Source organism: Rhodnius prolixus, unplaced genomic scaffold, assembly GCF_049639745.1.
Source record: "Rhodnius prolixus isolate KJV_2025 unplaced genomic scaffold, Rpr scaffold_4, whole genome shotgun sequence".
NCBI classification, from domain to species: Eukaryota; Metazoa; Arthropoda; class Insecta; order Hemiptera; family Reduviidae; genus Rhodnius; species Rhodnius prolixus.
The window spans coordinates 3,024,049-3,051,642 of NW_027411614.1; the positions used below are offsets into that span (position 1 = coordinate 3,024,049).

The 27,594-nt window shown below is 32.5% G+C and overlaps 2 protein-coding genes and 1 long non-coding RNA gene across 8 annotated transcripts; 2 read left to right on the forward strand and 1 right to left on the reverse strand.

The window, feature by feature from the left end:
• Positions 1-91: 91 nt before the first annotated feature.
• Positions 92-16,195, reverse strand: LOC141455831 (uncharacterized). 5 transcript variants are annotated; one of them, XR_012459482.1, is made up of 6 exons: positions 16,019-16,195; positions 11,707-12,119; positions 11,397-11,509; positions 10,547-11,227; positions 4,350-4,644; positions 92-3,415 (listed from the first exon to the last, which is right to left on the reverse strand). It is a non-coding gene; the product is annotated as an uncharacterized lncRNA (long non-coding RNA). The 5 variants fall into 5 exon arrangements; XR_012459481.1 differs by having other exon boundaries at positions 11,707-11,855; positions 16,019-16,179; XR_012459480.1 differs by lacking the exon at positions 16,019-16,195 and having other exon boundaries at positions 11,707-11,855; positions 11,983-12,282.
• Positions 4,303-14,968, forward strand: LOC141455826 (uncharacterized). Of its 2 annotated transcripts, none has more exons than XM_074131246.1 (5): positions 4,303-4,318; positions 5,524-5,682; positions 10,563-10,712; positions 11,457-11,754; positions 12,307-14,968. In XM_074131246.1, the coding sequence occupies exons 2-5, from the start codon at positions 5,664-5,666 to the stop codon at positions 13,820-13,822; spliced, it is 1,983 nt and encodes a 660-aa protein (XP_073987347.1). In that variant the 5' UTR covers positions 4,303-4,318; positions 5,524-5,663; the 3' UTR covers positions 13,823-14,968. The 2 variants fall into 2 exon arrangements, with proteins under 2 accessions (XP_073987347.1, XP_073987346.1); XM_074131245.1 differs by lacking the exon at positions 4,303-4,318 and adding an exon at positions 5,303-5,443.
• A 26-nt stretch (positions 16,196-16,221) lies between the features above and the next one.
• On the forward strand, positions 16,222-20,523 carry LOC141455824 (uncharacterized). Its single transcript, XM_074131243.1, has 4 exons — positions 16,222-16,380; positions 17,277-17,420; positions 18,064-18,361; positions 18,901-20,523. Exons 1-4 carry the CDS (start codon positions 16,329-16,331, stop codon positions 20,405-20,407), a joined length of 2,001 nt encoding a protein of 666 aa, XP_073987344.1. The 5' UTR covers positions 16,222-16,328; the 3' UTR covers positions 20,408-20,523.
• Positions 20,524-27,594: the final 7,071 nt, after the last annotated feature.

Genomic DNA, 27,594 nt, shown 5'->3' on the forward strand with positions numbered 1-27,594 from the left:
GTATATATAGGGTGAAGGGACCAGTAATTGACTGCTTAAGAAAAAATTCAAGTTTAAGATAGAATATCTTCCGTTATTTTGGCTCCAGGTGTAGGTTGTAAATTTGTACCGCTCCAGTAGGATGTATTGTATTTTATTAATATTTTAAAAGCAGTAAATTCGATCTTTATGTCAACCAAAAATGATTTTATTTGTAAGTATGTCAATGACCCAGTAATTAACATACCGAATTTTCGGTGGAACCAGTGTTTGACATGGGGTGGGACCAGTAATTGACATACAAATATATTCATGAAATGACATAAGGTATGCATTCAAAATCACTTTTAAATCTAAATAAATCACTTAAATCACCTAAATCACTTTTTCAATTGGATTTATAACAAAAATCAGTCTTATTCATAATTAATTACAATCAGTTTTTAAATAGGCAAACCTAAATAATCTAATATTTTTTCAACTTTACCCTTTTTTATGCAGTTTTTGACGATCAACCCTTACACAACTGTCCTACCGGACAATTTTAATTAAGTCTAATCCAAGACAGGTAATTTGAAGGACAGCCCTTACTTTCAATAGTACCAAGGAGATATTAGCTAACATACTAGTTAGATCGTACACAATGTCTTTCGGCTCGCTTTTATCTCTTTCTCTCAACTCTTCCGCTCTCTTATCCTTTCAAGTTTCCGCTAAATATTTTGTTACTTAAACCTTTTTTTGGGTTAGTTACCAAACTAACCTCTCTACTTCCGATTAGACTATGTGGTCACATCCTTGTTTTATCCATTCCGCCTATAACGCTGTTACCGATGGCATCTACGCGTCTTTGGGTTCGAGTTGTTGGTGCTTTCTAGTGAACCAAATTTCTCCTACACTTCCTTTCTTTTGGAGCGCTTCGCTAATATTTTCCACAATCTGTGCTGTCAGGGTCATTTGCTTCGAAACCAAACTATCTGAATGTAATTCATTCTTACTTTCTGCATTTATTCAGTATTTTATTGTTTATTATTACTGAGTTACCTCTTGGGCAAATGTATATATACATTGTGTGCACGTTCATCGCGTCCTGCCACAGGTTGTATGCATTCGCACTTATAACAGTAATAAATAAATGAAACGTCAATGAAAAAAAAAAACTAGATTAAAAAATATATATCTGTTATTGACTCTTTACGTGGAAAAAATAGGTATTAAAATAAACATACCTACAAATAAACCACTGATATTCACATAACTAGGTAACCAATTGACAAAAATATGTGTTATTAAAATAGGCACACCATAAAAGAAAAAATGAATGAAAAAACAAAATATTCTTTCGGAATACATAGGAAATGAACATCATAATATATCTTATGTAATTGATAATTAGCCACTTGAAATCACAAGCCATTTGAAAACCTCACACATCAACGGTTTTATTAAATTGGTATCGTTCTCCATAAAGTAGCATAGGACGATCCAACCTTCACGTGTTTAGGAATTAAAAATGGTTTTCAAACCGATTTCATTTTTTTTAAATACAGTTTAGCCTATTTAGCCTATGGGATGCTATATATTCGTCTTCGGTCAACATGTTTGTCAATTGGTAAATACAATAGATCTTACAATCTTTTTTATGTTATTAATGTGTAACATCACAAAGTCACCAACTTCTCCACGTATATTTGATTTCGCACCTAGTACTTCTCTTGAGGGAGCTTCATTTTTCCTCTGGCCATTTTCTTTGATGGAATTCTACGGTTTAGCCATTTCCTCCCTTTCTTCTTTGTCATGTGGCTAGGACCCAAAACTGAGGGAGAATGATAGATTTTCCAACTCCGATAAGTGGGCGTCGTTTTTATCAATCACGTAGGCCTCGGAAGCTGTTCGGCGATCACGATTATTCCAGTTTGTTGTTCATACATTGTTGTTCTCTTCAGAATAATCATTCTGCATGCCCTCTTGAAATAAGGCGTACATTTGCTAATTCATTAATTTAAACATATTTTGTTGGAAGTTTTACTATTTATTTTATGTTGCCGATTTTTATCAATGATTTTATTTTACAATGTATTGAATTTCTAATTATAATAAAATTTATCAACCTATCTTATCATTTTCCCAGGATGTCAATCACTGGTCTCAAACAAAAAAGCTGTAGGACTAGTAATTGACATACATGTCAATTACTGGGCAGATTGCCGTTTCAAGGACCAGTGATTGACAGCCCCATTTTAATCCTCAATGCTTCTTATAATTAAAAAAAAAAACTACATAAATGAAATCTACAAGTAATACTAATTATAACAGAACATTGATAACCACACGAATATATGAACAAATAAACGAAAAATAAGAAAAAAGAAAAATTATTTTCTTATCAATCCTCCTTAGCAACGGCTTGTTTTTTCCTTGATTTTGAACTTTTAACACAAATAACCTTCCACTGATACCAAGGAACATTCCAATAATTAATATTTTTCTGGTACTGCTGCCCAAAGGCTTCTCAATAACGAAATTGAAAGAATCATCACTAAAAACGGCTCATATCCCTTATAATACCAGTTTATTTCTGGTATGTCAATTACTGGTGCCCAGTCAATTACTGGTCCCTTCACCCTACATGTTAGTTTTTTAATAATACTTTGTTTTGCTTATACCGCTTGGTTCTGTTAAATCGTCAACTTGTTCAATTAAGTTCAATGTGGCTTAACAAATGTGTTTTGAACACGTACTTCTTAACATTTTCTAAACTTCCCAAAAAATTGGTCTTGAAAACTGACTAAGATTTATTATCGTAAAATGTAATCTAATACGGATATATATTTAAGCACGAACTAATTCTTATTGGTACTAATTATAAAGCAACATAGATAACAAATACTCACAATTTGAGAAGATAATAACTCCTCTTAATAATGCAGTTCAGCATTCATGTGAAGATGTCTGAAGGCTATACCTGAGGCTAAGTAACAATTTGTTTAAACTGTCATAAAATAAAAGTTAATAAAACGAGAATCGAATCTTACTAGGTGGTACCCCAAAATCTTGTTGTGCGGTTTTAGCTCTAACCGATCAGCCAGCTATTGTGGTATTCAGCTGTGTTAATGTTTTCAGAAATTTTCATTAATTCGTATCCTAATAACACTAAAGTAATGATCGCCAAAAATTATCCATACTTAAAAAAATGTTTAAAGCGTTAGAAAAACTATAAGAAAATTAGAAAAACATGTTATAATATTTATTTTACGCTGTTTGTAATAATTTTCTATTCCTTTGAAGCTTTGCAGCTTCCTATCCCCCATGTTGGACAAGTAGACGTTATGGGCTATTTTTATTTTTCCGCCAATTTCCTTTAGGAAAATATTCTTAGATACATAAATACCTGGAGATTTAAGATTATGCAGAATCATAATGGATGAAAATCATTCACCTGTAAAATCATTATTGACTCGATACTATTTGTACATCTTTCTTAACTATTAAATCAAGTGGACTATGTTTACATTATTATTATTAATGTAGTCACGCCTGCAGTCGTGACAGCTCGGCCATTCCGGCCCAGTATATACTGATGGACAAAATTAGCGCACCACTCAGTTTTTGTTTAGTTAAAATTAAATAAACTATTTTCCGCTTTTGTTTTGGACGTACATCACTTGTCTAAAGCGATTTAGGGAGACAAAAGGTCATTCAAGAAGAGATGTACAGCAGAGAGAGAGAGAGAGAGACGATAGGTATATCCGGCACCTGGCTTTGCGAAACAGGAGTATAACGGGAAATGAGATAAAAAGTCTCATAAGGCAAGTCCGAAATGTTTCTATCTCCAGCAGGACTGTTAGAAGAAGACTTAATGAAAGTAACCTTAGAGCCCGACATCCTGCTCGTGGCCCTCTCCTTACCACAGTTCACAAAATGACCAGGCTTCAGTTTGCACGTGAACATGTGAATTGGACTTAAGACAACTGGAAGAGAGTTCTCTTTACAGATGAGCTGAGAATAGGCCTAAATTCTTCAGATGGCCGTAGTTACAAATGGCTTATTTGGCTAATTTGCACAAATTGGAAATAATAAAAAAAATAAGGGTGGTGCGTTAATTTTGTCCATCAGTGTAGAAGACATGTTCTTGACTAAAACGTTTATATTGATGCTTTCGCTAGCCTAAGCGAAATCTTAAATTTTAACTTACTGCGATGTTCCTTTTTAGTTAAAAATGAAGAAATGTGCACAGCCACCAAGTTTTAAAAACCAGTTTTTCGAACAAAGGCGTATAGAACAGTTTCTCCTGATGAAAATTTGAATGATGACGACTAAAAATGTCAACTGGAAGTAGCAGGTAATTCATAAAAAAACTGTCCGATAATTACCAAGCAGCATATGGTAGCATCAGGTACGCAGTCTCTTGGTGCAGGAGGTCATATGAAAAGTTTGTTCAACGTTCTAAAATGATTAGCTGGTGACTCAGAAAGTATATTCATTTCTGAATTTCTTCTTACAGTTTCAAAAGTATAGATCCTTGGCCGGGCTTCACCATTCTTGTAAACTGACAGTCTCTCGGTCCTGCAGGATCTGGGAACAGTTCTAGGATAGCCCTAGACTGCTGTCCTATCTACTGGTTTAGTCAATCCCAATGTTAACGCTGCATACCGCTGTCTTCCCCATCTTCAACAAATCGAAATAAAAAATGACATAGTCAGCAATAATTAAAACTTTTTTTCGAAACCCCTAAAATGCGATGTAATCAACGAAGATAGAATAGAACAGAATAAGAGATGGGAAAGGGACCTGTGCCCCACGGCATCGCAGTTACAAGAGGCTTATTGTGCCAGCCCCCTTCTTAGATTTAGTATACGAACCCTCCCTGCTAAAGAGGTTGAGGACTTTCCCTACTAGTTCTTTTTGCGCTAATATCTCCTTAGTTAAGTCCCATTTTTGTGAAATCTTCACGAGACCCTATCTTCTGTGAAATCTAAGAAGATTCTGGGAAGCTAGGATATGGAACCTAGCTTTTGTTGCTCAATTGGAACGTTTTACAACAGTGAAAACAACTATTTAATAAAATTTCTTAGTTTGAAAATAATTCTGTTTTTATGTTTGGAACTTTAATAATTTCATAAAAAGGAAATGTCGCGGGAGTATTTTACGTCAGATTTCTCGTTAAGTAAATAAAAAAAAAATTCTTACACCCTTTTCCTCCTTGTAGAGAATGTAAAAACTAATTACAATTATTTTTAAAAATGAAATTTTTGTATTTTTTTAAAATATCACAATTCCGATTGAGATAAATGAGAGAAACGCCAGATATAATTCTATGCAGGATGCTGGTTGCTATGGTTTCACATTAAGAGAGATATACTGTCGATACGAAGCTTGCGTACAAGCAGGCAAATCTTTAATAGTACAGTGGATGCTGTGGTCTTCATTAAATGTCACTAGAGTCGCGTTATCTTTACTATCTATTGTAATAATATTTTCAATAAATTATTGGCATAATTTGATGAATAATCAACGAGATGTTGCTAACTTTACTTGGCATTGTAGATAAAACGAAACACTCCAGCTGGTGGGGAGAAGTCTAATCACTTTATAAGCGATATAATTTAGTTACATTGGTTTCACTTACAATTTGAAAAGTCATCATTATGTGAAAGAATTAATGCCCGTCAGGAAATGAAAGCGGAATGTGTACCAAATTACAAGGTAATTTAAATAAGTATTCATATTCTTTTACGCTCAGTTTGATAAGAAAAAAACCTTAAAAGAAAAGGCATACACATCATAGAAATTTTAATAATATAAGCTTTATTAAAAAAAAAAATACTAAACGATAAATTTTAAATAAACCTAAAACCAAAGTTCGCACTCTATCAGCTGAAATTTTTTTAAATTGTAATTTGCCCTCTCAAGAGAAGGTACTTCCATGGTGTTAATTTCCTGAAATTAAGTTTTAACCGGAAGTAAACGTTTTGAGTTCTCCTGAATTCGGTGAAAAAAATAACGCATGGTCTTATGTGACTGTATGTAATGAACATATCAATATCGGCAACTCGCTCATTAAATAAAAATTGCAATTCTATTGTAGTTTATCGATATTATGGCTGAAATACGTAAAAAAAAAAGTAACGACTTTGGAGTAAATGGCTCCAAAAATTACAACCCTACTCTGACATTAAACTTCATAAGTTATTTAAGCACGTACAAGGGTTGGGCATCGTTTTTTTTTTTACATTAAGGGCCAGTTTTGTCAGAACGTGCCTCTTTAGATACCTGCTATTCCTTATACAGATATTAAATTGGCTGTTCAAACATAGTAAAGGTCATATTACATTTAAGTACCTTCATTAATAACATTTATTAGTAATTAACTTTTCATTACGCTTATGAATTGTTTGGGGAACTAGTAAAAGAGTTTACTAATTAAATTAATTTTTCAACCTGAACATCACACTTTTGTAAGCAAGATTTGTAAGCCAATCGTTTTCATTGAATTTTTTTTTTCCTGGGTGAGGCTAAAAATTTGCCCATGCTAAACACGCTATTTCTGTGCATTATATGGAATTAGCTTCTAGATAATGTTAGTAACTATAGGATGAAAAAATAATTGCCATTTCAGTCGTGATAAATTTATTCTGCCGAGCTTTCGACCTAGGGTAATTTCCTAACATAATTAAGCTTATGACTCTGTGAGGTTCTCGGGTGGCTTCAAAATAAAAGTTGGGAGTCCGATCTGTTTCCTAACCGCCTACCTATTCTACGACGGCATTGCTACAAAACAATGCTGGAAGGCCATTCAAACGATGGTCGGAAAAGCACAGCCTGCTTATATTTGACTGAAAGATGAAGAAACGCCACTACATACAAATAGATATTTACTGTAAGTGTGAATAGTTTCTATGCCTGATAGTTCGATATTTGGTGAACAATTTTTTTTTTCTTTAAACTTTACGAAAGAGTTCCTATTGATACTCTTAAAAAAAAAAACTGAACGGGTTCTCGAACTAGAAGGTACCTCAACAGATCACGATCATACGAGTATATGAGTGGCCAAACATAGGGCATTTAATCTAAACTATCTCAAATTTATAGAAGAATTATGTTTAAAATGTCAAAAACATAGATTCGAGTTTCTATAAGTATGTAGGAGAATTGTCTTTAAGCTGAATTTGCTAAATAATGTGTAATGTCTACGTTACAATCACATTTTATAGCATACTTAAAAAATAAAATAGCACCCTAAGAGGATTTATTAGGTTATATAAGTGTTACACAAGATGTTTTTTTATCAAACCTTATAAATATTTAAATAAAGATACTGGAAAATGTGAACGATATCCATCAAATTCCTATGAGAAACAGATTGCTCTTTACACAACTTATGAATGATTGATATTTTCCTATACACTTCGTCTTACCCTCTGTAAAAGGAAGTACTGGGATCGTATCAAATTTTAAAAATGATTTTTGAGACCATGTAATATCCTGTTTAACAAAAACGTAGTTTTAAGAAAATATATAAAATTTTAGAAACCTTGAGAACTGCAGTAAGAGAAATTAGTGCGAGGGTCCCTACATATATCAGACTTCAATTTATTGTAAAACGTTGTAGGTAAACTGTATTTTAAATGATAAAGAGCTAATTATATTATCGCATACTTCTGCATAAATAAAGCCTTTTCTTTTACTAATTGCCGGGAATACTTAACCAACAAAGAAAGATAACCATTCATAATAATTCATAAGTCCTACATTAGCTTCTTTTTTTTAATCTTTTTTATCAGTCTATAGGTTACTGTTCTGGCTCAGCATACTCTGGAGTGGCGGCTTCTTTTGTTTGCCGAATCCGCTCTAATCGGGCTTGGTCAGAAGAACTGACCTTATCTTTATTTTCTCCTGATCGTCTCAAAAGATTTTTCCAAAGTAAAATCGTAGCTTATCTTCTCATTTTGCGCTATATACAGATTTCTTTAAACTATAACTGAATATTTAAAAAAAAAAACAGTACAATATAAATAAAACTGCAACAAACAAAGGCACAAGTTTTCCCACCAATTTCACGCGGCATTTGCTTTGAAAACTGTGTTATTCTACTGTTTAGTAACTTTGCGCATAAATGTTTCCTACTTTTATGGTGAAAAAAGGAAAACAAAAAACAGAGTGGTGTACGTGCATATTTACAGCTAAGAAATGACTTAAAGACGTGCTCACACGAAGACCAGCAGTCGAATGATTAACTGGCACATCTGTTTCTAATTTATTTCTTTTTTAATTACCTTCTCCTAGCCTTTACAGAATCTTATCGTTTAACTAAATAAAAGAAGCTCGGCACATAAGTGAACAAAATCTCGATAAAAACACCCAGACTTCTTTCATTGTAATGGGAAATTATAAAAATTATAAAAATCTGTACCTCAACAGTAACTTTAATATATACATAAATATATACATCCGGTGAAAACTCGAAAATTCTCTATCAGCTCAAATATTTTCTTTAAACAGAAAGTAAGAGAAATTAATTATTTAAATTGTTTACTTTTTTGCGTATGCGTGTAAGACGATAACTTTGTTAAATAAAATAATACACTACTACGATAACTTCGTAAGCAAAAATATAATTTTTATTATTTTGGAAAATAGAATAAACCTTGAGATTCTACTAGCAGGAAGTGAGATAAAGAGACTGTTAAAATATCAACAGAGGAAGAGCATAGTTATTAACCATCAAAGATTTATACCATTTGGCCGACATAAATTGGAGTAGTTTTTGGTGCTAAGAATTGACGGCACCTATTTATCCAATTTAAAGCTAAATACACATGATTGTCCAGTTCAATAAACCTAATAAAAGAGATTATGTATTTATCATTCATCATATTTAAAAGTTTCACCTCATTCAAAAGATTTTATTTGCTATATCATTAATCCAATTCCTAAATTTACGAAAAACAACATAGAAAAATAATTCTAAGATATTTTAAAGAATGACCGTTCGTTTATGAAATTGCTTTATCAAAGCTATTACATATCTCCTTAACAAAACTTAGTTTAAAAAATTAAATATAAGAGTTGATTAAACGATAAAAGATTCACAAATCCAAATGTACCCAACATTTAATACATCCTTCAACTTAAAATTTCAGCCTGTTAGAATCGTTCGAAAAAGTTTGTTTGTTTTATTTAAATTTGTTTATAATTTTTTCTCAATTTTTCTAAACTGATTTTCTTGACCAATATTGGGGCTTTCTAAGTACTTTAACTTCGCCCTTAAACAATGTTTTCTTGAATTGTTATAAGATTTTAAAAATTCACAAAAGTCCATTGTAATTTGGAAAATTCTATAACGATATCGTTTAAGTAAATTTTCTGTATTAATTTCGAAAAACCTTTAAAAGTCTATTCTGTTAAGTTGCACATTCAGAATAGAAAAATGTTCATAACATTTAGAATAAGCAACACTTTCAATATAACATTTTATAAGCAGCAGTATGGAAACTAACACTAGAGAGATATTTCATAAATATGTGCTCAGGTTGCTATCCCACAAATATTTTTCAAAAACAAATTTCTTGGAAAAATCATTTGGAAAAGAGAAGTATCAATTTCACGCCCCTTACTAGATCAATATAAAAATTTGGAACACTTATAGACTTACAAATAATCATATCATTCTGAAATCTTTAAAATGTAAAGAAAATATCAGTCCCTACAAACACATACGTACATACAAACTCTTAAGGTTACATTAGTTTAGAAGAAAATAGCAGCTAAACTTTTCATACTTCAAAACATGCCAAAAATTTAAAGCATTAATACCTCGCTCCTCATTCATCATACCATTATTAGGAATTCAACATAGTTTAGAATATATTAATCCCTTTATTCCAGTAAAACATGAAGTTTAACAAGGTCTTGATTTCGAAGAAAATGACATCTAAACTTTGATTGTTCCAAACCCCGGAATATTAAATAATTATAGACTAAAAGACTAAAAAAGCAATACATTTTTGTATAAATTACTTTCTTTAATGATGGTTAAAATTAACTGTCATAATAATAATTGTTATTAAATACCTTTAAAAATAAACTTAGTGGATTCAGTAGTTTCTATTTAGTGGGTAAGATAAAATAACATGCGATTACAGTACTTCATCCTCAGAAAGAAAAGATAAAATAAACTGCTAATATCTTGACCGTCAGAAAAATTAAACTGCGATTAAGATACGATCGCAATATTTTCCCGCAATTAGAATAAGAATAGGATGGCACTAAAGTAGGGAATTAGTTTCTTTTCATATCCTGCCGAATTTTATCATAATCTGGCACTGAGTTATTTTATCATAATTTACTGAGTTATTAAAAATCCCTGATAAGGGTTGATCATCCAAAAACTGCATGTAATTGCGAAATTAAGTACAACAGTTAGAGGGGGCCTTACTAATGTGGCATAAACCTTACAGAAATATACTTAAAACGGATATCTCTGGAGAAACCTCAAAATAGAAAATATGCTAGATTAGTTAACGCCTTCTCTTACTAGTATTGTAAAATATTTGCTGTTGCTTCAAACCTTTTTTTTTTATCAGAACGACCAGGCCAATCACAAGGTCAACAGCTGCTGCGGAAACAATTGCTATTGATAGGAATACTATTCGTCTGCTGTGTTTGGGTTTTGTTCCAGATAGACTTGCAATCTAGCAGTAAACTACTTGTTGTACATCCACAATCCTTTAAAGGTACGCAATGAAGGTAGAATTAAGTAAAAAAATGTAATAATTATTAATTAAGCTTTAACAAATTTTAATATATATTGCCAATCTCCATCAGCAAATCGTATGTTGCCAAGTGAGCCATTTTCGAGATCCCATTGGCCAGTTTATATGAAACATTTTTTTTAAAAATCCAACCGAACGGTGGCAGTAACGCCATCTTCTTTGCCTCTTATACCGTAAGAGCCTGAGTTCCCCAACATGTTCCTTACTCATAGCCATTCCTATCGAACACAGATCTCTAATATTTTAAAACCCATACTTGTTTTGCCTTCTCTTCCGTCCTGTTTCCAAATCCTCCACTTTACAGACGATCAGTACTCAAGTCAGAATTTACAGTCAGGCTGAAGTTTTTATTTTTTAGTTTCCCCTTCTCAGATTTATGCTTTACACATCTTTATTTTTTGGGCGCATAAAACCTGGAGATTAACTACTGGTACAACCATAAGACCAATGACATTGGTATATTTTAGTATGAAAGCCTAGAAAACAATTAATAAATAGGAGTTCTTATCGGATTAATTTATAAGACTTAAACCTAAATTAAATTAAATTACATTAAATTTAAATTTAAACTTAAATTCAAGATTATAGATAACAAATTTCTACACCTAGAGCTAGTACAATGTATTACGTATGATAGATACTTACAGTTGTCATTGAAATTTTTTTTTTTTTCATTGCTGCTAACTTAAAAAATTGATATTTCAGAAAATTTCACTCAAGGATTCCTTGTAAATACCAAAGGTTGCCGTATACAAGACCTAGATCCGTATGATCAATCGATTAGAAAATGTTTATTTGATGAAAAGTCATTAATATGCAACAAGAATAAAATAAGCATGCTGGTGAAGACCAATGGCAACACTCTATATGTAGATATGACTGTGATAGCAAAGTACAATCTGACAGAGGATACGGTAAACTGTTGTTACAAACCTTTCTGGAGACAAGAACTTACATTAAAGCAGTTCCAGGATAATCCAAAAGCGGCTGATACAACTATCAGGTACAACTTCCATATATTTTGTTTTCTCTTCTCTACAATTTTGGATAAAACTTTTTCATGCGTAAATAAGGTGAGAACTTTCAACAATTCTAAACTGAAACCTACCAAAAAAGGATACAAGAGCAGCAGTATGATTAAAATTCCAGAAAACATATGTTTTATTAAAATAATATTAAAAATTAAATTTTAATAGATTTCTAACCCTGAGAATAGAATTAAGAACCTCACCAATTTTTTTCCATTCTTGTTATCCGGGTTTTCTGTTGGGTAGGAAAGTTTTAAGTTTAAAGGGTACTGAGACAACTTTATACTTTTTTTGTCCTGAAAGGTCCAGTTTGTATTCAATGGTGACTTTCCTAAAAAGACTGTTTTTACTTCAATACCTTATGCTCAGTTACATACGTATAATCTGACTCTTAAACTTAAATTCAAGTTCCGAAGAATATTGCTAGGGAGTTCTACATGATGGTTAAATTCGGATTCTCTAACAAATATTAATCTAAATGTAAGTAGAAAAAATTTATTTAAATGAAGCATTTCTTTTGATTTCAGATACGCCAATTATTGTACGCCTTTTACGAGTACAACAATTGAGGAGCAGTTTTTGGTCGTAAAATGCCAATTACAGAATGAATCTTACATAGATTATTTCAGTTTTGTTCATGTAGACGAATCTGAAACAAAAGAAAGTTCACAAAAAGTACAAGATAAGATCAGCGTTCTTTTAATTGGAATAGATTCCATTTCTAGGCTAAATCTACACAGACAAATGCCCAAGACAGTTCGTTTCTTACAGGAGACTGGACAAACAGTAGAGATGCTCGGCTACAACAAAGTAGGGGATAATACTTTCCCAAATTTAATTCCGGTATTTTCCGGCCTTTCAGATAGTGAGCTTGAACATATATGTTGGCCAAATTCAGATACTGCTTTTGATGAATGTCCATTTATTTGGAAGAATTTCAAAGAGTACGGTTTCGTCACAGGTTTTGGTGAGGATGCCTCTAAAATTGGACTTTTTAATTATTTAAGAATAGGTTTCAGAAAACAACCCACAGATTTCTATTTTCAAGCGTTTAATTTGGCATCAGAACATGAAATTGGACATGAGAAGTGGTTGAATGCAGTGCTCTGTCTGGGAAAACGATTGAATGTCGAAGTACTACTGGATATTACAATGCAGTTTGCTATCAATCTTAAAGATCACCCCTCCTTTGGTTTCTTCTGGGAAACGAGTTTGTCTCATGATTATCTAAACCTTCCCAAACAGGGGGATGATTATTATTTGAAATTGTTTGAAAAACTGCACGAGAATGGTATATTTAACAATTCTTTTATAATTTTCTTCAGTGATCACGGAATTAGATGGGGCGAAATTAGAAGAACCTATCAAGGTTATCTAGAGGAACGACTTCCATTTCTTTTGATTTCATATCCTAACTGGTTTGCCGAACAATATCCACACGCTGTCTTCAATCTGAGGGCTAATAGAAGAAAGTTAACCACGCCATTTGACCTTCATAAAACATTAAAGGATTTAATAGATTTAAAAAATATAACAAATACAATGCTTCGAGAACGATTAAGCTTTCCAGAGCATACAAAAGGAATAAGCCTATTTTTGCCGTTAAATGAGACAAGAACTTGTGCTGAAGCAGCCATACCAGAAGTATGGTGTACATGTCATCAAAGTGTTACAACTTCAAAAAATGATGAAAACGTTAAAGAATCGGCGAATAATGTGGTTTCGTATGTAAACAAAATGTTAGAAGGTTATGTTCAATGTGGGAAATTATCTTTAAATAAAATAATTAGCGCTAGATTAGAACATGTACCAATATTTGAAGCGCAATTTAAACAAACCTATTTAACTGATTATACTGTCATAATAGAAACCGTGCCAGGTAAGGCTATATTTGAGGCAACCGTAAGACATAGTATAGCTACGAAAAAATTTTCTGTGGTACCGCCAGTTAGTAGGATAAATACATACGGTAATCAAAGCTATTGCATTTCACATTACCTGCTTAAGTTATATTGTTATTGTAAATCGTATTGGAGTTCGTAATATATTCTGAGCAAAACTCTCGCAGTTTTATCTAAATTTAATAAAGGCCTAACATTAAAAAAAAAAAAAAATGGTTCTTAAATCAGAAGTGCGGAAACCAAAACTATCATTTTATGTAAAGGAATTTATCGTAAATTTCTCTCGATTAAATGAAGTAGAAAACAAGTTAATAGCAAAGATACTTTGAAAAAATTATTGCTTATCTTAAATTCTTTTCGGGAAAGTTTAGATTTTGTTTAAAAATTAATGATTATCGTTAAAAATTGCGGCTTATAAGAAGGATCTATTAATGAAATCGTAAAAGTAAATAGTAATATATTTTCCTTTTAGTTATTTATATTTTGAATGTTTAATGAGTTTTAAAAATAATGAAATAAGTAAAAATGTTAAGCTGTATATTGAAAACGTGACAAGCTCGAGATTGCGACCGGTCTAAATATGTGAATTTGCAGCGCCTTGCTTATTTTATTCGTGTTTACTCCGATCAAATCAGATTAAATGAATGGAGAGCGAAGTCTGACGATGCAACTAGAACTTGTAAGCTAAGCGAGAAAATTAACGTGATTCTAGTCTCTCAACTCCTATTCGATCTAAATACATATATTCCGCTCGGCCATAGAAAATGGATGGAGCAAACGCTAACCCACCAACAGCAGTCGGACTCATACCATACGCTCGAAAAGTTTAGCCAATACAAAAGCCTTTCTTTCTTCATGAATGATTGGCATTAACCAAGTCGCCCAACTGATAAACTCCAAAAAATTATGAGAATAATTAGCCTTAAACTATCAACACGCTATCATAAATTATAGATCTGATAAATTTATTCATTAAGTCACTCTTCCTCTCACCTTTTCACTAGACATTATATTTATTGAAACAGTTAGTATATTAAGAGTAGTCAAAATTATAATTTAAAATCCGTCCAATCAATGATAGAGGCGGATATGAAACAGAATTAAATATATAAAAACGTATTAGGTATAATAAAATATTTGTACATATATTTTCATCATTGGCTGTGAACAATCTGTGGTCTTTAAAAATAAATTGTAATAATTTTTTCATATTACACTGTACATACTTTTTAAATTAGAATTTATACGCATAACTGTAAAGTATTGTAAATATACGAAATAAATATAATTCATATTTATTAGAAAGCATTCATCTGAATGCTAGTGACTCCTTTAGTCCTTCAACTACCAAATATGAAATATCGCTCTAGAAAATCTCTTTTACGTACCCTGAATTTGAAAAAGTGGCTTAAAGAAAATGGTCTGCATTACTGACAAACAAACATCTGATAACTAGTACTATCAAACGGGTTCCAAAGATGGAAGCTAAAGCTGAATCCTTCTAAAACAGAAACAATAATTTTCTCCCTTTGCAGGTTCCGGAATGAAAACCTAACGAATATTAAAACTCAATAACCAGGAAAATTTCCTAAACTAAATGTTCAAGGAAATATGCGATTCCTCGGCGTAATCTTTGACGTATAACTCACTTGGAGACAGCACATCAACAGAAATCTTCAACAAGCACACACCGACTGAAAAAGTTATACCCATTAATTAATAGAAACATGCCGCTCAAACAATGCTGCACTATACTGCTCCACCAGACACTTCTTAGACCTCTTAACATACGCCTGTCAAGTTTGGACTACAGCTTATAACTCATAGACAAAAAAATAGACATCAAAATAAAGAATCACGAATAGCACTGCCACGTTATTAAAGAGGTTTAATTGGTTACGAAAATTCCGAGTTCGAAATAAATTTTTCAAGTAAAATTGCCACTTTACGAAATAGATTTTTTATTTTTCTGAGATTTTATTGAAAATGCCTCCCACTCTGAACTTCGTGAATTCTTTACATTCACATAGCTTTATATTTATCGTAAAAATACCCTTGTTTTTTGTTTTTTTTAAATTTAAGATTCTTCAACATCTGAGTTTTTTCAAACTGCCTGCCTGCCTCTAAATAATGTTTTTTCGTGATAGATAACACTTTCGAGGTGAAATAACCTTCTAGGATCAGAAAATTTTAGGAGCCTGCAGTAGGATTCAAACATGGGATGCCTCCATGTGAGCTCCCACTGAGCTAATCTCTCCAATTTTTTGTTTTATTTTATTGCATAATGTATAACAAATCAAATTATGAGTTTAAACAAATAATACGTATAAACACTTACTTTCTGTTTTTTTTAAGTTTTTATCAAATCTTGCTCAAAATGTAAGGTGCTGAGTGATGTAAGAAATTTCGTAGAGGCTCCATTTTAAAAGTTGGAAATCTTGTATAAGACGACGGTCAAGCGATTCGAAATTAATCCAATTTATTTCTTTTTCTAGAAATAAAAGTAACATAAATTTTAGTGATTAACTTTATCTATTCTGTAACAACATATGTAAATAGCATTCTTAATTAAATTTGCATAAACTTTTAGTTGATAATTAGGTTTTAAACATTACCAACTTAATTGTTTAATTAGAAACTATTTTCACATGACGTTAGGCTTACATTCGCAAAGAGATGCTTATCTGAATTTACAAAAAAGTAAGTAAATGCACCTTTACCTAAATAAAGGCCAACAAACCTTATTTAAATACCTAATTCCAGTAAGATACATTAATGCCAATTTTACTTGTTTACAAATAAAATATATATTATACTTTGGATTTTAGGTACTTTTTTTTCGGTCGTTTAAGAAATATATCCAGTTGTTAAATGATGAGGCGAACGGACTTCAAATCATGAAAATTTTACCTTATCCTATTAATTACTCAACTTTTCGTTTTATTAATAAAAATAGTAATTTTCTTTCAAACTAGATTATAAATTCGTTTCTTTTATGGCAAGTTTAGTTACCTGAAAGTTGTAACTGTTTTGCTGAAACAATATAGTAAAAATTGAAACTTTTTTCGAATACAAACTTACGATTCTTACTTCCCAACGCTAAATTTGTTAAAAGAATAGCTTTTAATGGTGCAAAAAGAAATTTAGTTAAATGGGCATTGAAGAATTTCAGTTACATGAAAAAAGAGCTTTACGTAATTTTGATGCTGTACTAAGACAAAATATATCGATCTCGCTGCTAGATCGATCAGACATCTCATCCTAAAGGTCTATCAGCATTTAACAAAATCTACTTTTGTAATCTACTATATTGGAACACGTCCGTTCCAACACTTTAAAACTTAGTACAGATTTGTCTCAAACTATTCGGTGATGGACTATTGTGGTTGTAAAATCGCACAAATGCACTACTTTTTCTTCTGGTCTGAGATGAGACTGGCTCTACCAACATAGGCTGCTCTATTAACACAAGTTAATATATACAAAAATGACGGTTAGAATTTTGTCTATTAAATTAGAATAGTAGTAGTGCCGCTATAAAAATAACACTCTTAATAAAAATTGTTGATTAATATTTATCTTCTATTTTGTTACAGATACATTAGAAACACCACGAGGATCTTATTTTGTAAAAAAACACTTACTTTTGTTTTTAATTTTATTCGCCTGCTGTATATTTCTGTTATTACAAACAGATCTCCATCATCAAAAAAAAAGAATTGCTTCTCCTCCAACAATTGGTATGCAACATTCAAAGGTCGTTTCTTTTTTCTTTTTTTAATCAATAATACTGTAATTAAAAGGTAGGTAATTATAATAAAATGAATTTTTATGTCAATTATGCGAGAAGTGATGTTAAGAAGTGTTAGAGGGCTATAAGATAAATTTAAAATTTGAAGTGACCTTAAAAGCAAGAACGATCAGCCATAAACTTCTTCCAAACTGGCTCTTTTCTCGCTTGATATTAATACACGGATACACTATCTATCGTTATGTGCACATATTGTAATTGGAAGTGAGGAATAATTAATAAAACTAAGATGTGTATTTTATGAACGTTAAGATTACCAGAAAAAGCTAACGATTTGGGCAAGAATTTATAAGGTTATGAGGATGTGTTGGTGTAGCGGTCATATACTCTAATCACTGTATGGTCTTCAATTTGAGGCGAACCCCTCTTATTTTGGCGGGAAGAAGAAATCTGTACACTAGATCCTAGAATTTTTGAAAGACGGTTTACAGGTTTTAGGATGAACAGGGGGACCCTTATCCCTGATATTATTTAGGGTTTAGCATAATGAAATTTCGGATGCAGTTGGCTACACTAGGCTAAACCATTCTTTTCATTAAAAGAGATGACAAATTTCATATGACATATTTCAGAGAATTTCACTCAGGGTTTTCTTGTAAACACAAAAGGTTGTCGCATACAAGAGTTGGATCCTTTTGACCAAAGTATATGGCATTGTCTTTACGATGAAAATCCAGTTCAATGCAACAAAGATAACATCAGCAGGCTTGTTAAATCAAGGAATTATATTCTCTATGTTGACACTTCAGTATTACCTGAGTATAATCTTACAAAGGACAATGTAAAATGTTGCTATAGACCGTTCTGGAGGCAAGAATTATCACCTGAAAAGATTGAAACAGAAACAAAATTAGCCGATACATCATTTAGGTATTTAATTAACAGTAAAAAAAATTATATGAGGTGAAACACTCGCACGACTTTATCTTACATTTTTCGAAGTTTTATGGAATTATTAAATAATGTGGTTAATATGCAAGAAAATAGAACAAATTAAAGCTTATATAAAAAATATAGCCAGTCCATCATTAACATTATCATTGGAAACCAGTGCCACTACGTTATTTAGACCTTTCCTGCTCCATTTAATAATCTCAAGGGAATCCTCTAACTTCTGCATGGAAAATAGTCATCGGACGCTCCGGCATTGAGCAGCTCTTTTGTTCCTTCTTTTTTATTTCATTGGCTCCTGAGAGATCTGGCTATAACATCTCAAAAACGTGAAAAATACATTCAGTTTTATAATCTTTAAAATTTTAGAAATTAAATGTGTTTTATTCAAAGTATTAAATTTGTAAGTTAGAACTTCGAAACTTGAAATAAGAGAAAGTGTGTTAGTGTTTTTTTTTTAATAATCGTTTGGAAGTTCATTCAGAATTTGTAATGTATCATTAATAACTTGTTTTCAGTTATGCTAACTATTGTGTAAGCTTTATCAAAGTAAAGATTAAATATCAGTTTATAAAGGTGGTCTGCCAACTTCAGAATGGTGAAGAATACAAGGACTTTTTTACATTTGTACAGCTAAACCATTCCAAGAGAAACATAAACCAAAACAAGAAGAAAAAAATTAATATCCTCGTGATTGGTGTGGACTCTGTATCAAGGCTAAATCTCCATAGACAGTTGCCAAAAACAGTTAACTTTTTAAAAGCCCAAAACGCTGTAGAAATGCTTGGTTATAATAAAGTCGGAGATAACACCTTTCCAAATGTAGTACCCATACTTACTGGCCTGTCAGTGGAAGAACTGACAATGCTATGTTGGAACAATTCAAATACCGTGTTTGATGAATGTCCTTTTATTTGGAAGAATTATAAAAATCATGGTTACATAACAGGTTTTGGTGAAGATGCGGCGAATATTGGTTTATTCAATTATTTGATGGTAGGTTTTAGGAAACAACCAACTGATTTCTACTTGCAGTCATTTAATTTAGCAGCTGAAGAAGAGATCGGTCATGAAAAGTGGCTAAATGCTTTTCTTTGCTTGGGAAAACGGCTGAATCTTGAAGTTCTTTTAGATAGCATAAAGCAATTTGTACTCAATGTTAAAAACTCGCCTTTCTTTGGTTTTTTTTGGAGCACTAGTTTGACACATGACTATCTTAACCTTCCTAAACAAGGTGATGATTATTATGTAAAACTATTACAAACACTCTATAATGAAGGCATTTTTAACAATTCAATAGTAATACTATTGAGTGATCACGGCATGAGATGGGGAATGATTAGAGAGACTTATCAAGGATATTTGGAAGAGAGACTTCCTTTTCTAATAATTTCATATCCCAAATGGTTTGCTGAAAGCTTTCCATTGGCAGTTCGTAATCTAAAAGATAACAGGCAAAAACTAACGACACCGTTTGATTTGCATGAAACTTTAATAAATTTAATTGATTTAAAAAAAGTTAGTGATTCGTTTTTAAGAAAGCGTATGAAATTAACAAATATCAATAGGGGCAACAGCCTTTTTCTACCCATTAGTAATTCCAGAACTTGTATTGAATCAGGAATTTCCGATAATTGGTGTACATGCCACAGAAGTGTACCTATTTCGGTTAATGATGAAGCGGTCAAATATTCAGCTTTGAGCATAATAACTTATCTGAACAAATTGTTAAAAGATTATGATCAATGTAGCAGATTATCTATAAATCAAATTATTAGAGCAAGGGTTGAAAAGATTTCTGTAAATGATGATGAAAAAAATATCACACGCTATTCATTGATTGACTACATAGTCACTATAGAAACAGTGCCCGGAAATGCTTTATTTGAGGCTTTTGTAAGATATAGCAACTGGAATAAATATTTTTCCGTTTTACCACCAATTAGCCGAATTAATACATATGGCCAACAAAGTGACTGCGTATCAAACTATACACTAAAGCTATACTGTTACTGCAATAATTAATTGTTCGATTTTTGATTAGAATAGTAAACATAATCGTATAATTTCTATAAACTGCAAAAAGAAAATGAAAGAATTAAATAAAATAAAATTGAATGCGATTTAATTTTTTTTATGAAACATTTAAGTAGTGCATAAATAAATGCTTATACTTAAAAAAGAGGAATCTACGGGTGTCTTTGACTTAGTAACTGTGACTCTTCAAACTTAATCTTTACTAAATACTTATTGTCTTCATTACTATACAACCGAGGGAATCTATGCTAAAAATTACAGCACTTTACGTTCAACCTTAAACGAACTGAATTTGCTGGAAAAAATCTTTTTTTAAAGTGATAAATTAACATGTAGCAATCATCATACCATGTTAGAAGTGGAAAATTCTGTCAGTAATGTGCAACTTCAGGAAGAGGAATTGTTATCGCTGAGTTCAGTTACCTTCTTTGATGATATGAGAGATAAGTTTTTGAGAGTTATTGTTCACATACACGATTACAGAGGAAGTTATTTGTCTAAACTTATCTTGACTCTTTAGAGCTCTATTTACTTACATATATGCCCTGAAAACGCGATATCGATACAATCGATATAGTTCCTCTTTCTCTAATAGTGAAAAAATAAATATAAACAATGAATATTAAATATATGTATCACCACGAGAGTGCAGTACAATACCGGTTTACAAGTTCTTGAAACAGCTGCAAAGCAAAAAGCTTTCCACCAAAGATAGATAACTCCAAAATAAAATCGTTGCTTATCTTCTCATTATGCTCTATGCACAGCTTTCTTTAAGCTATAACTGAATGATTTTTGGTGAATATCGAGGTGCGGTCTTCAATAAAAACAACTTTTTTTGCTTTATACCAACGTTTCGGTAATTTTTACTACCTTCTTCAGGGTATTATAAAAAAAGTTTGTAAAGTTCAATTTAGAGCTAAGAGTATATCATCATAACTGTTCTGTTCAACAGTTATGATGATATACTCGTAGCATTAAATTGAACTTCACAAACTTTTTTTTATAATACCCTAAAGAAGGTAGTAAAAAGTAGAGGGAAAATCGCGGTTCTGGCGGTTCGGTATAACTAGTTTTTTTTATTAAGTTGCCACACACTCATCAATAGATGGCTTTTAGTGATGGGAAACCCAGCTCTGGCAACGGACGTGGTCCTCAAAACTAAAAATATTCCTCTTCCGCAGAGGAGAGTACTGTACTTGCCTCCATTCGTCTGCTGACTGTAGATTTACCTTTCACTTTCTACAGTAAGGTAACTGGAGCGACTGGGTGCTTTCAAGCAGCTTTACTAATGATGTTCCTTGACCAACAACTACCTCCCGCAGTTAACAACACATTATTGGCATGAAATTTTGATCACTTATATACTAACTTTACTGAGTTATAAGTTATATACTGCAGTTTCCTTTGGTACAGATCCATAAGTTGAGAAGATATTGAGAGTTGACATTTTTTTGGGTCAAGGTTTTGCTGTGAAATGGAACCCTTTTAACTCCCCTTTTAACAACAGATTATTCGTATGAAATTTTGTGTTCTTACACACTCTATTTTACTGGGTAGTATGCTATAGTTTTCTTGAGTACAGATCCATTAGTTGAGAAGATTTTGAGAGTTGAAATTTTTTTGGGTCATGGTTATGCTGTGGAATCCGGCCCTTATAATTCCCACAACAGATTATTCGTATGAACTTTTGTGCTCCTAGAAACCCTGTTTTACTGAGTAGTATGCTATAGTTTTCTTGAGTACAGATCCATTAGTTGAGAAGATATTGAGACTTGAAATTTTTTTGGGTCATGGTTTTGCTGTGAATTGGGGCCCTTATAACTCCCACATTAAACAACAGATTATTCGTATGAAATTTTGTGCTCTTTCACACTCTGTTTTATTGAGTAGTATGCTATAGTTTTCTTGAGTACAAATCCATTAGTTGAGAAGATATTGAGAGTTGAAATTTTTTTGGGTCATGGTTTTGCTGTGAATTGGGGCCCTTATAACTCCCACAGTAAACAACAGATTATTCGTATGAAATTTTGTGCTCTTACACACTCTGTTTTACTGAGTACTATGCTATAGTTTTCTTGAGTACATATCCATTAGTTGAGAAGATATTGAGAGTTGAAATTTTTTTGGGTCAAGGTTTTGCTGTGAAATGGGGCCCTTTTAATTCCCCTTTTAACAACAGATTATTCGTATGAAATTTTGTGTTCTTACTCACTCTATTTTACTGGGTAGTATGCTATAGTTTTCTTGAGTACAGATCCATTAGTTGAGAAGATTTTGAGAGTTGAAATTTTTTTGGGTCATGGTTATGCTGTGGAATCCGGCCCTTATAATTCCCACAACAGATTATTCGTATGAACTTTTGTGCTCCTAGAAACCCTGTTTTACTGAGTAGTATGCTATAGTTTTCTTGAGTACATATCCATTAGTTGAGAAGATATTGAGAGTTGAAATATTTTTGGGTCATGGTTTTGCTGCGATTGGGGCCCTTATAACTCCCCTTTTAACAACAGATTATTCGTATGAAATTTTGTGCACTTACACACTCTGTTGTCCTGAGTACTATGCTATAGTTTTCTTGAGTACATATCCATTAGTTGAGAAGATATTGAGAGTTGAAATTTTTTTGGGTCATGGTTTTGCTGCGAATTGGGGCCCTTATAACTCCCCTTTTAACAACAGATTATTCGTATGAAATTTTGTGCTCTTACACACTCAGTTTTACTGAGTAGTATGCTATAGTTTTCTTGACTACAGATCCAATAGTTGAGAAGATATTGAGAGTTGAAATTTTTTTGGGTCATGGTTTTGCTGTGAATTGGGGCCCTTATAACTCCCACAGTAAACAACAGATGATTCGTATGAATTTTTATTCTCTTACACACTCTGTTTTACTGAGTAGTATGCTATAGTTTTCTTGAGTACAGATCCATTAGTTGAGAAGATATTGAGACTTGAAATTTTTTTGGGTCATGGTTTTGCTTTGAATTTGGGCCCTTATAACTCCCGCAGTAAACAACAGATTATTCGTATGAAATTTTGTGTTCTTTCACACTCTGTTTTACTGAGTACTATGCTATAGTTTTCTTGAGTACAGATCCATTAGTTGAGAAGATATTGAGAGTTGAAATTTTTTTGGATCATGGTTTTGCTGTGAATTGGGGCCCTTATAACTCACTCAGTAAACAACAGATTATTCGTTTGAAATTTTGTGCTCTTACACACTCTGTTTTACTGAGTACTATGCTATAGTTTTCTTGAGTACAGATCCATTAGTTGAGAAGATATTGAGAGTTGAAATTTTTTTGCGTCATGGTTTTGCTGTGAATTGGGGCCCTTATAACTCACTCAGTAAACAACAGATTATTCGTATGAAATTTTGTGCTCTTACACACTCTGTTTTACTGAGTACTATGCTATAGTTTTCTTGAGTACAGATCCATTAGTTGAGAAGATATTGGGACTTGAAATATTTTTGGGTCATGGTTTTGCTGTGAATTGGGGCCCTTATAACTCCCACAGTAAACAACAGATTATTTGTATGAAATTTTGTGCTCTTACACGCTCTGTTTTACTGAGTACTATGCTATAGTTTTCTTGTGTACAGATCCATTAGTTGAGAAGATATTGAGAGTTGAAATTTTTTTGGGTCATGGTTTTGCTGGGAATTGGGGCCCTTATAACTCCCACAGTAAACAACAGATTATTTGTATGAAATTTTGTGCTCTTACACGCTCTGTTTTACTGAGTACTATGCTATAGTTTTCTTGTGTACAGATCCATTAGTTGAGAAGATATTGAGAGTTGAAATTTTTTTGGGTCATGGTTTTGCTGTGAATTGGGGCCCTTATAACTCCCATAGTAAACAACAGATTATTCGTATGAAATTTTGTGCTCTTACACACGCTGTTTTACTGAGTAGTATGCTATAGTTTTCTTGAGTACAGTTCCATTAGTTGAGAAGATATTGAGAGTTGAAATTTTTTTGGGTCATGGTTTTGCTGTGAATTTGGGCCCTTATAACTCCCACAGTAAACAACATATTATTTGTACGAAATTTTGTGCTCTTACACGCTCATTTTTATTGAGTACTATGCTATAGTTTTCTTGTGTACAGATCCATTAGTTGAGAAGATATTGAGAGTTGAAATTTTTTTGGGTCATGGTTTTGCTGGGAATTGGGGCCCTTATAACTCCCACAGTAAACAACAGATTATTCATATGAAATTTTGTGCTCTTTCACACTCTGTTTTACTGAGTACTATGCTATAGTTTTCTTGAGTACAGTTCCATTAGTTGAGAAGATATTGAGAGTTGAAATTTTTTTGGGTCATGGTTTTGCTGTGAATTTGGGCCCTTATAACTCCCACAGTAAACAACATATTATTTGTATGAAATTTTGTGCTCTTACACGCTCATTTTTATTGAGTACTATGCTATAGTTTTCTTGAGTACAGATCCATTAGTTGAGAAGATATTGAGAGTTGAAATTTTTTTGGGTCATGGTTTTGCTGTGAATTGGGGCCCTTATAACTCACTCAGTAAACAACAGATTATTCGTATGAAATTTTGTGCTCTTACACACTCTGTTTTACTGAGTACTATGCTATAGTTTTCTTGAGTACAGATCCATTAGTTGAGAAGATATTGGGACTTGAAATATTTTTGGGTCATGGTTTTGCTGTGAATTGGGGCCCTTATAACTCCCACAGTAAACAACAGATTATTTGTATGAAATTTTGTGCTCTTACACGCTCTGTTTTACTGAGTACTATGCTATAGTTTTCTTGTGTACAGATCCATTAGTTGAGAAGATATTGAGAGTTGAAATTTTTTTGGGTCATGGTTTTGCTGTGAATTGGGGCCCTTATAACTCCCATAGTAAACAACAGATTATTCGTATGAAATTTTGTGCTCTTACACACTCTGTTTTACTGAGTAGTATGCTATAGTTTTCTTGAGTACAGTTCCATTAGTTGAGAAGATATTGAGAGTTGAAATTTTTTTGGGTCATGGTTTTGCTGTGAATTTGGGCCCTTATAACTCCCACAGTAAACAACATATTATTTGTATGAAATTTTGTGCTCTTACACGCTCATTTTTATTGAGTACTATGCTATAGTTTTCTTGTGTACAGATCCATTAGTTGAGAAGATATTGAGAGTTGAAATTTTTTTGGGTCATGGTTTTGCTGGGAATTGGGGCCCTTATAACTCCCACAGTAAACAACAGATTATTTGTATGAAATTTTGTGCTCTTACACGCTCTGTTTTACTGAGTACTATGCTATAGTTTTCTTGAGTACAGATCCATTAGTTGAGAAGATATTGAGAGTTGAAATTTTTTTGGGTCATGGTTTTGCTGGGAATTGGGGCCCTTATAACTCCCACAGTAAACAACAGATTATTTGTATGAAATTTTGTGCTCTTACACGCTCTGTTTTACTGAGTACTATGCTATAGTTTTCTTGTGTACAGATCCATTAGTTGAGAAGATATTGAGAGTTGAAATTTTTTTGGGTCATGGTTTTGCTGTGAATTGGGGCCCTTATAACTCCCATAGTAAACAACAGATTATTCGTATGAAATTTTGTGCTCTTACACACGCTGTTTTACTGAGTAGTATGCTATAGTTTTCTTGAGTACAGTTCCATTAGTTGAGAAGATATTGAGAGTTGAAATTTTTTTGGGTCATGGTTTTGCTGTGAATTTGGGCCCTTATAACTCCCACAGTAAACAACATATTATTTGTATGAAATTTTGTGCTCTTACACGCTCATTTTTATTGAGTACTATGCTATAGTTTTCTTGTGTACAGATCCATTAGTTGAGAAGATATTGAGAGTTGAAATTTTTTTGGGTCATGGTTTTGCTGGGAATTGGGGCCCTTATAACTCCCACAGTAAACAACAGATTATTTGTATGAAATTTTGTGCTCTTACACGCTCTGTTTTACTGAGTACTATGCTATAGTTTTCTTGAGTACAGATCCATTAGTTGAGAAGATATTGAGAGTTGAAATTTTTTTGGGTCATGGTTTTGCTGTGAATTGGGGCCCTTATAACTCCCACAGTAAACAACAGATTATTCGTATGAAATTTTGTGCTCCTACACACTATGTTTTACTGAGTAGTATGCTATAGTTTTCTTGAGTACAGATCCATTAGTTGAGAAGATATTGAGAGTTGAAATTTTTTTGGGTCAGGGTTTTGCTGTGAATTGGGGCCCTTATAATTCCCACAGTAAACAACAGATTATTCGTATGAAATTTTGTGCTGTTACACACTATGTTTTACTGAGTAGTATGCTATAGTTTTCTTGAGTACAGATCCATTAGTTGAGAAGATATTGAGAGTTGAAGTTTTTTTGGGTCATGGTTTTGCTGTGAATTGGGGCCCTTATAACTCCCATAGTAAACAACAGATTATTCGTATGAAATTTTGTGCTCTTTCTCACTCTGTTTTACTGAGTACTATGCTATAGTTTTCTTGAGTACATATCCATTAGTTGAGAAGATATTGAGAGTTGAAATTTTTTTGGGTCATGGTTTTGCTGTGAATTGGGGCCCTTATAACTCACTCAGTAAACAACGGATTATTCGTTTGAAATTTTGTGCTCTTACACACGCTGTTTTACTGAGTAGTATGCTATAGTTTTCTTGAGTACAGATCCATTAGTTGAGAAGATATTGGGACTTGAAATTTTTTTGGGTCATGGTTTTGCTGTGAATTGGGGCCCTTATAACTCCCACAGTAAAGAACAGATTATTTGTATGAAATTTTGTGTTCTTACACACTCTGTTTTATTGAGTAATATGCTATAGTTTTCTTGAGTACAGATCTTTTAGTTGAGAAGATATTGAGACTTGAAATTTTTTTGGGTCATGGTTTTGCTGTGAATTTGGGCCCTTATAACTCCCACAGTAAACAACATATTATTTGTATGAAATTTTGTGCTCTTACACGCTCTGTTTTACTGAGTACTATGCTATAGTTTTCTTGTGTACAGATCCATTAGTTGAGAAGATATTGAGAGTTGAAATTTTTTTGGGTCATGGTTTTGCTGTGAATTGGGGCCCTTATAACTCCCACAGTAAACAACAGATTATTCGTATGAATTTTTGTGCTCTTTCACACTCTGTTTTACTGAGTACTATGCTATAGTTTTCTTGAGTAC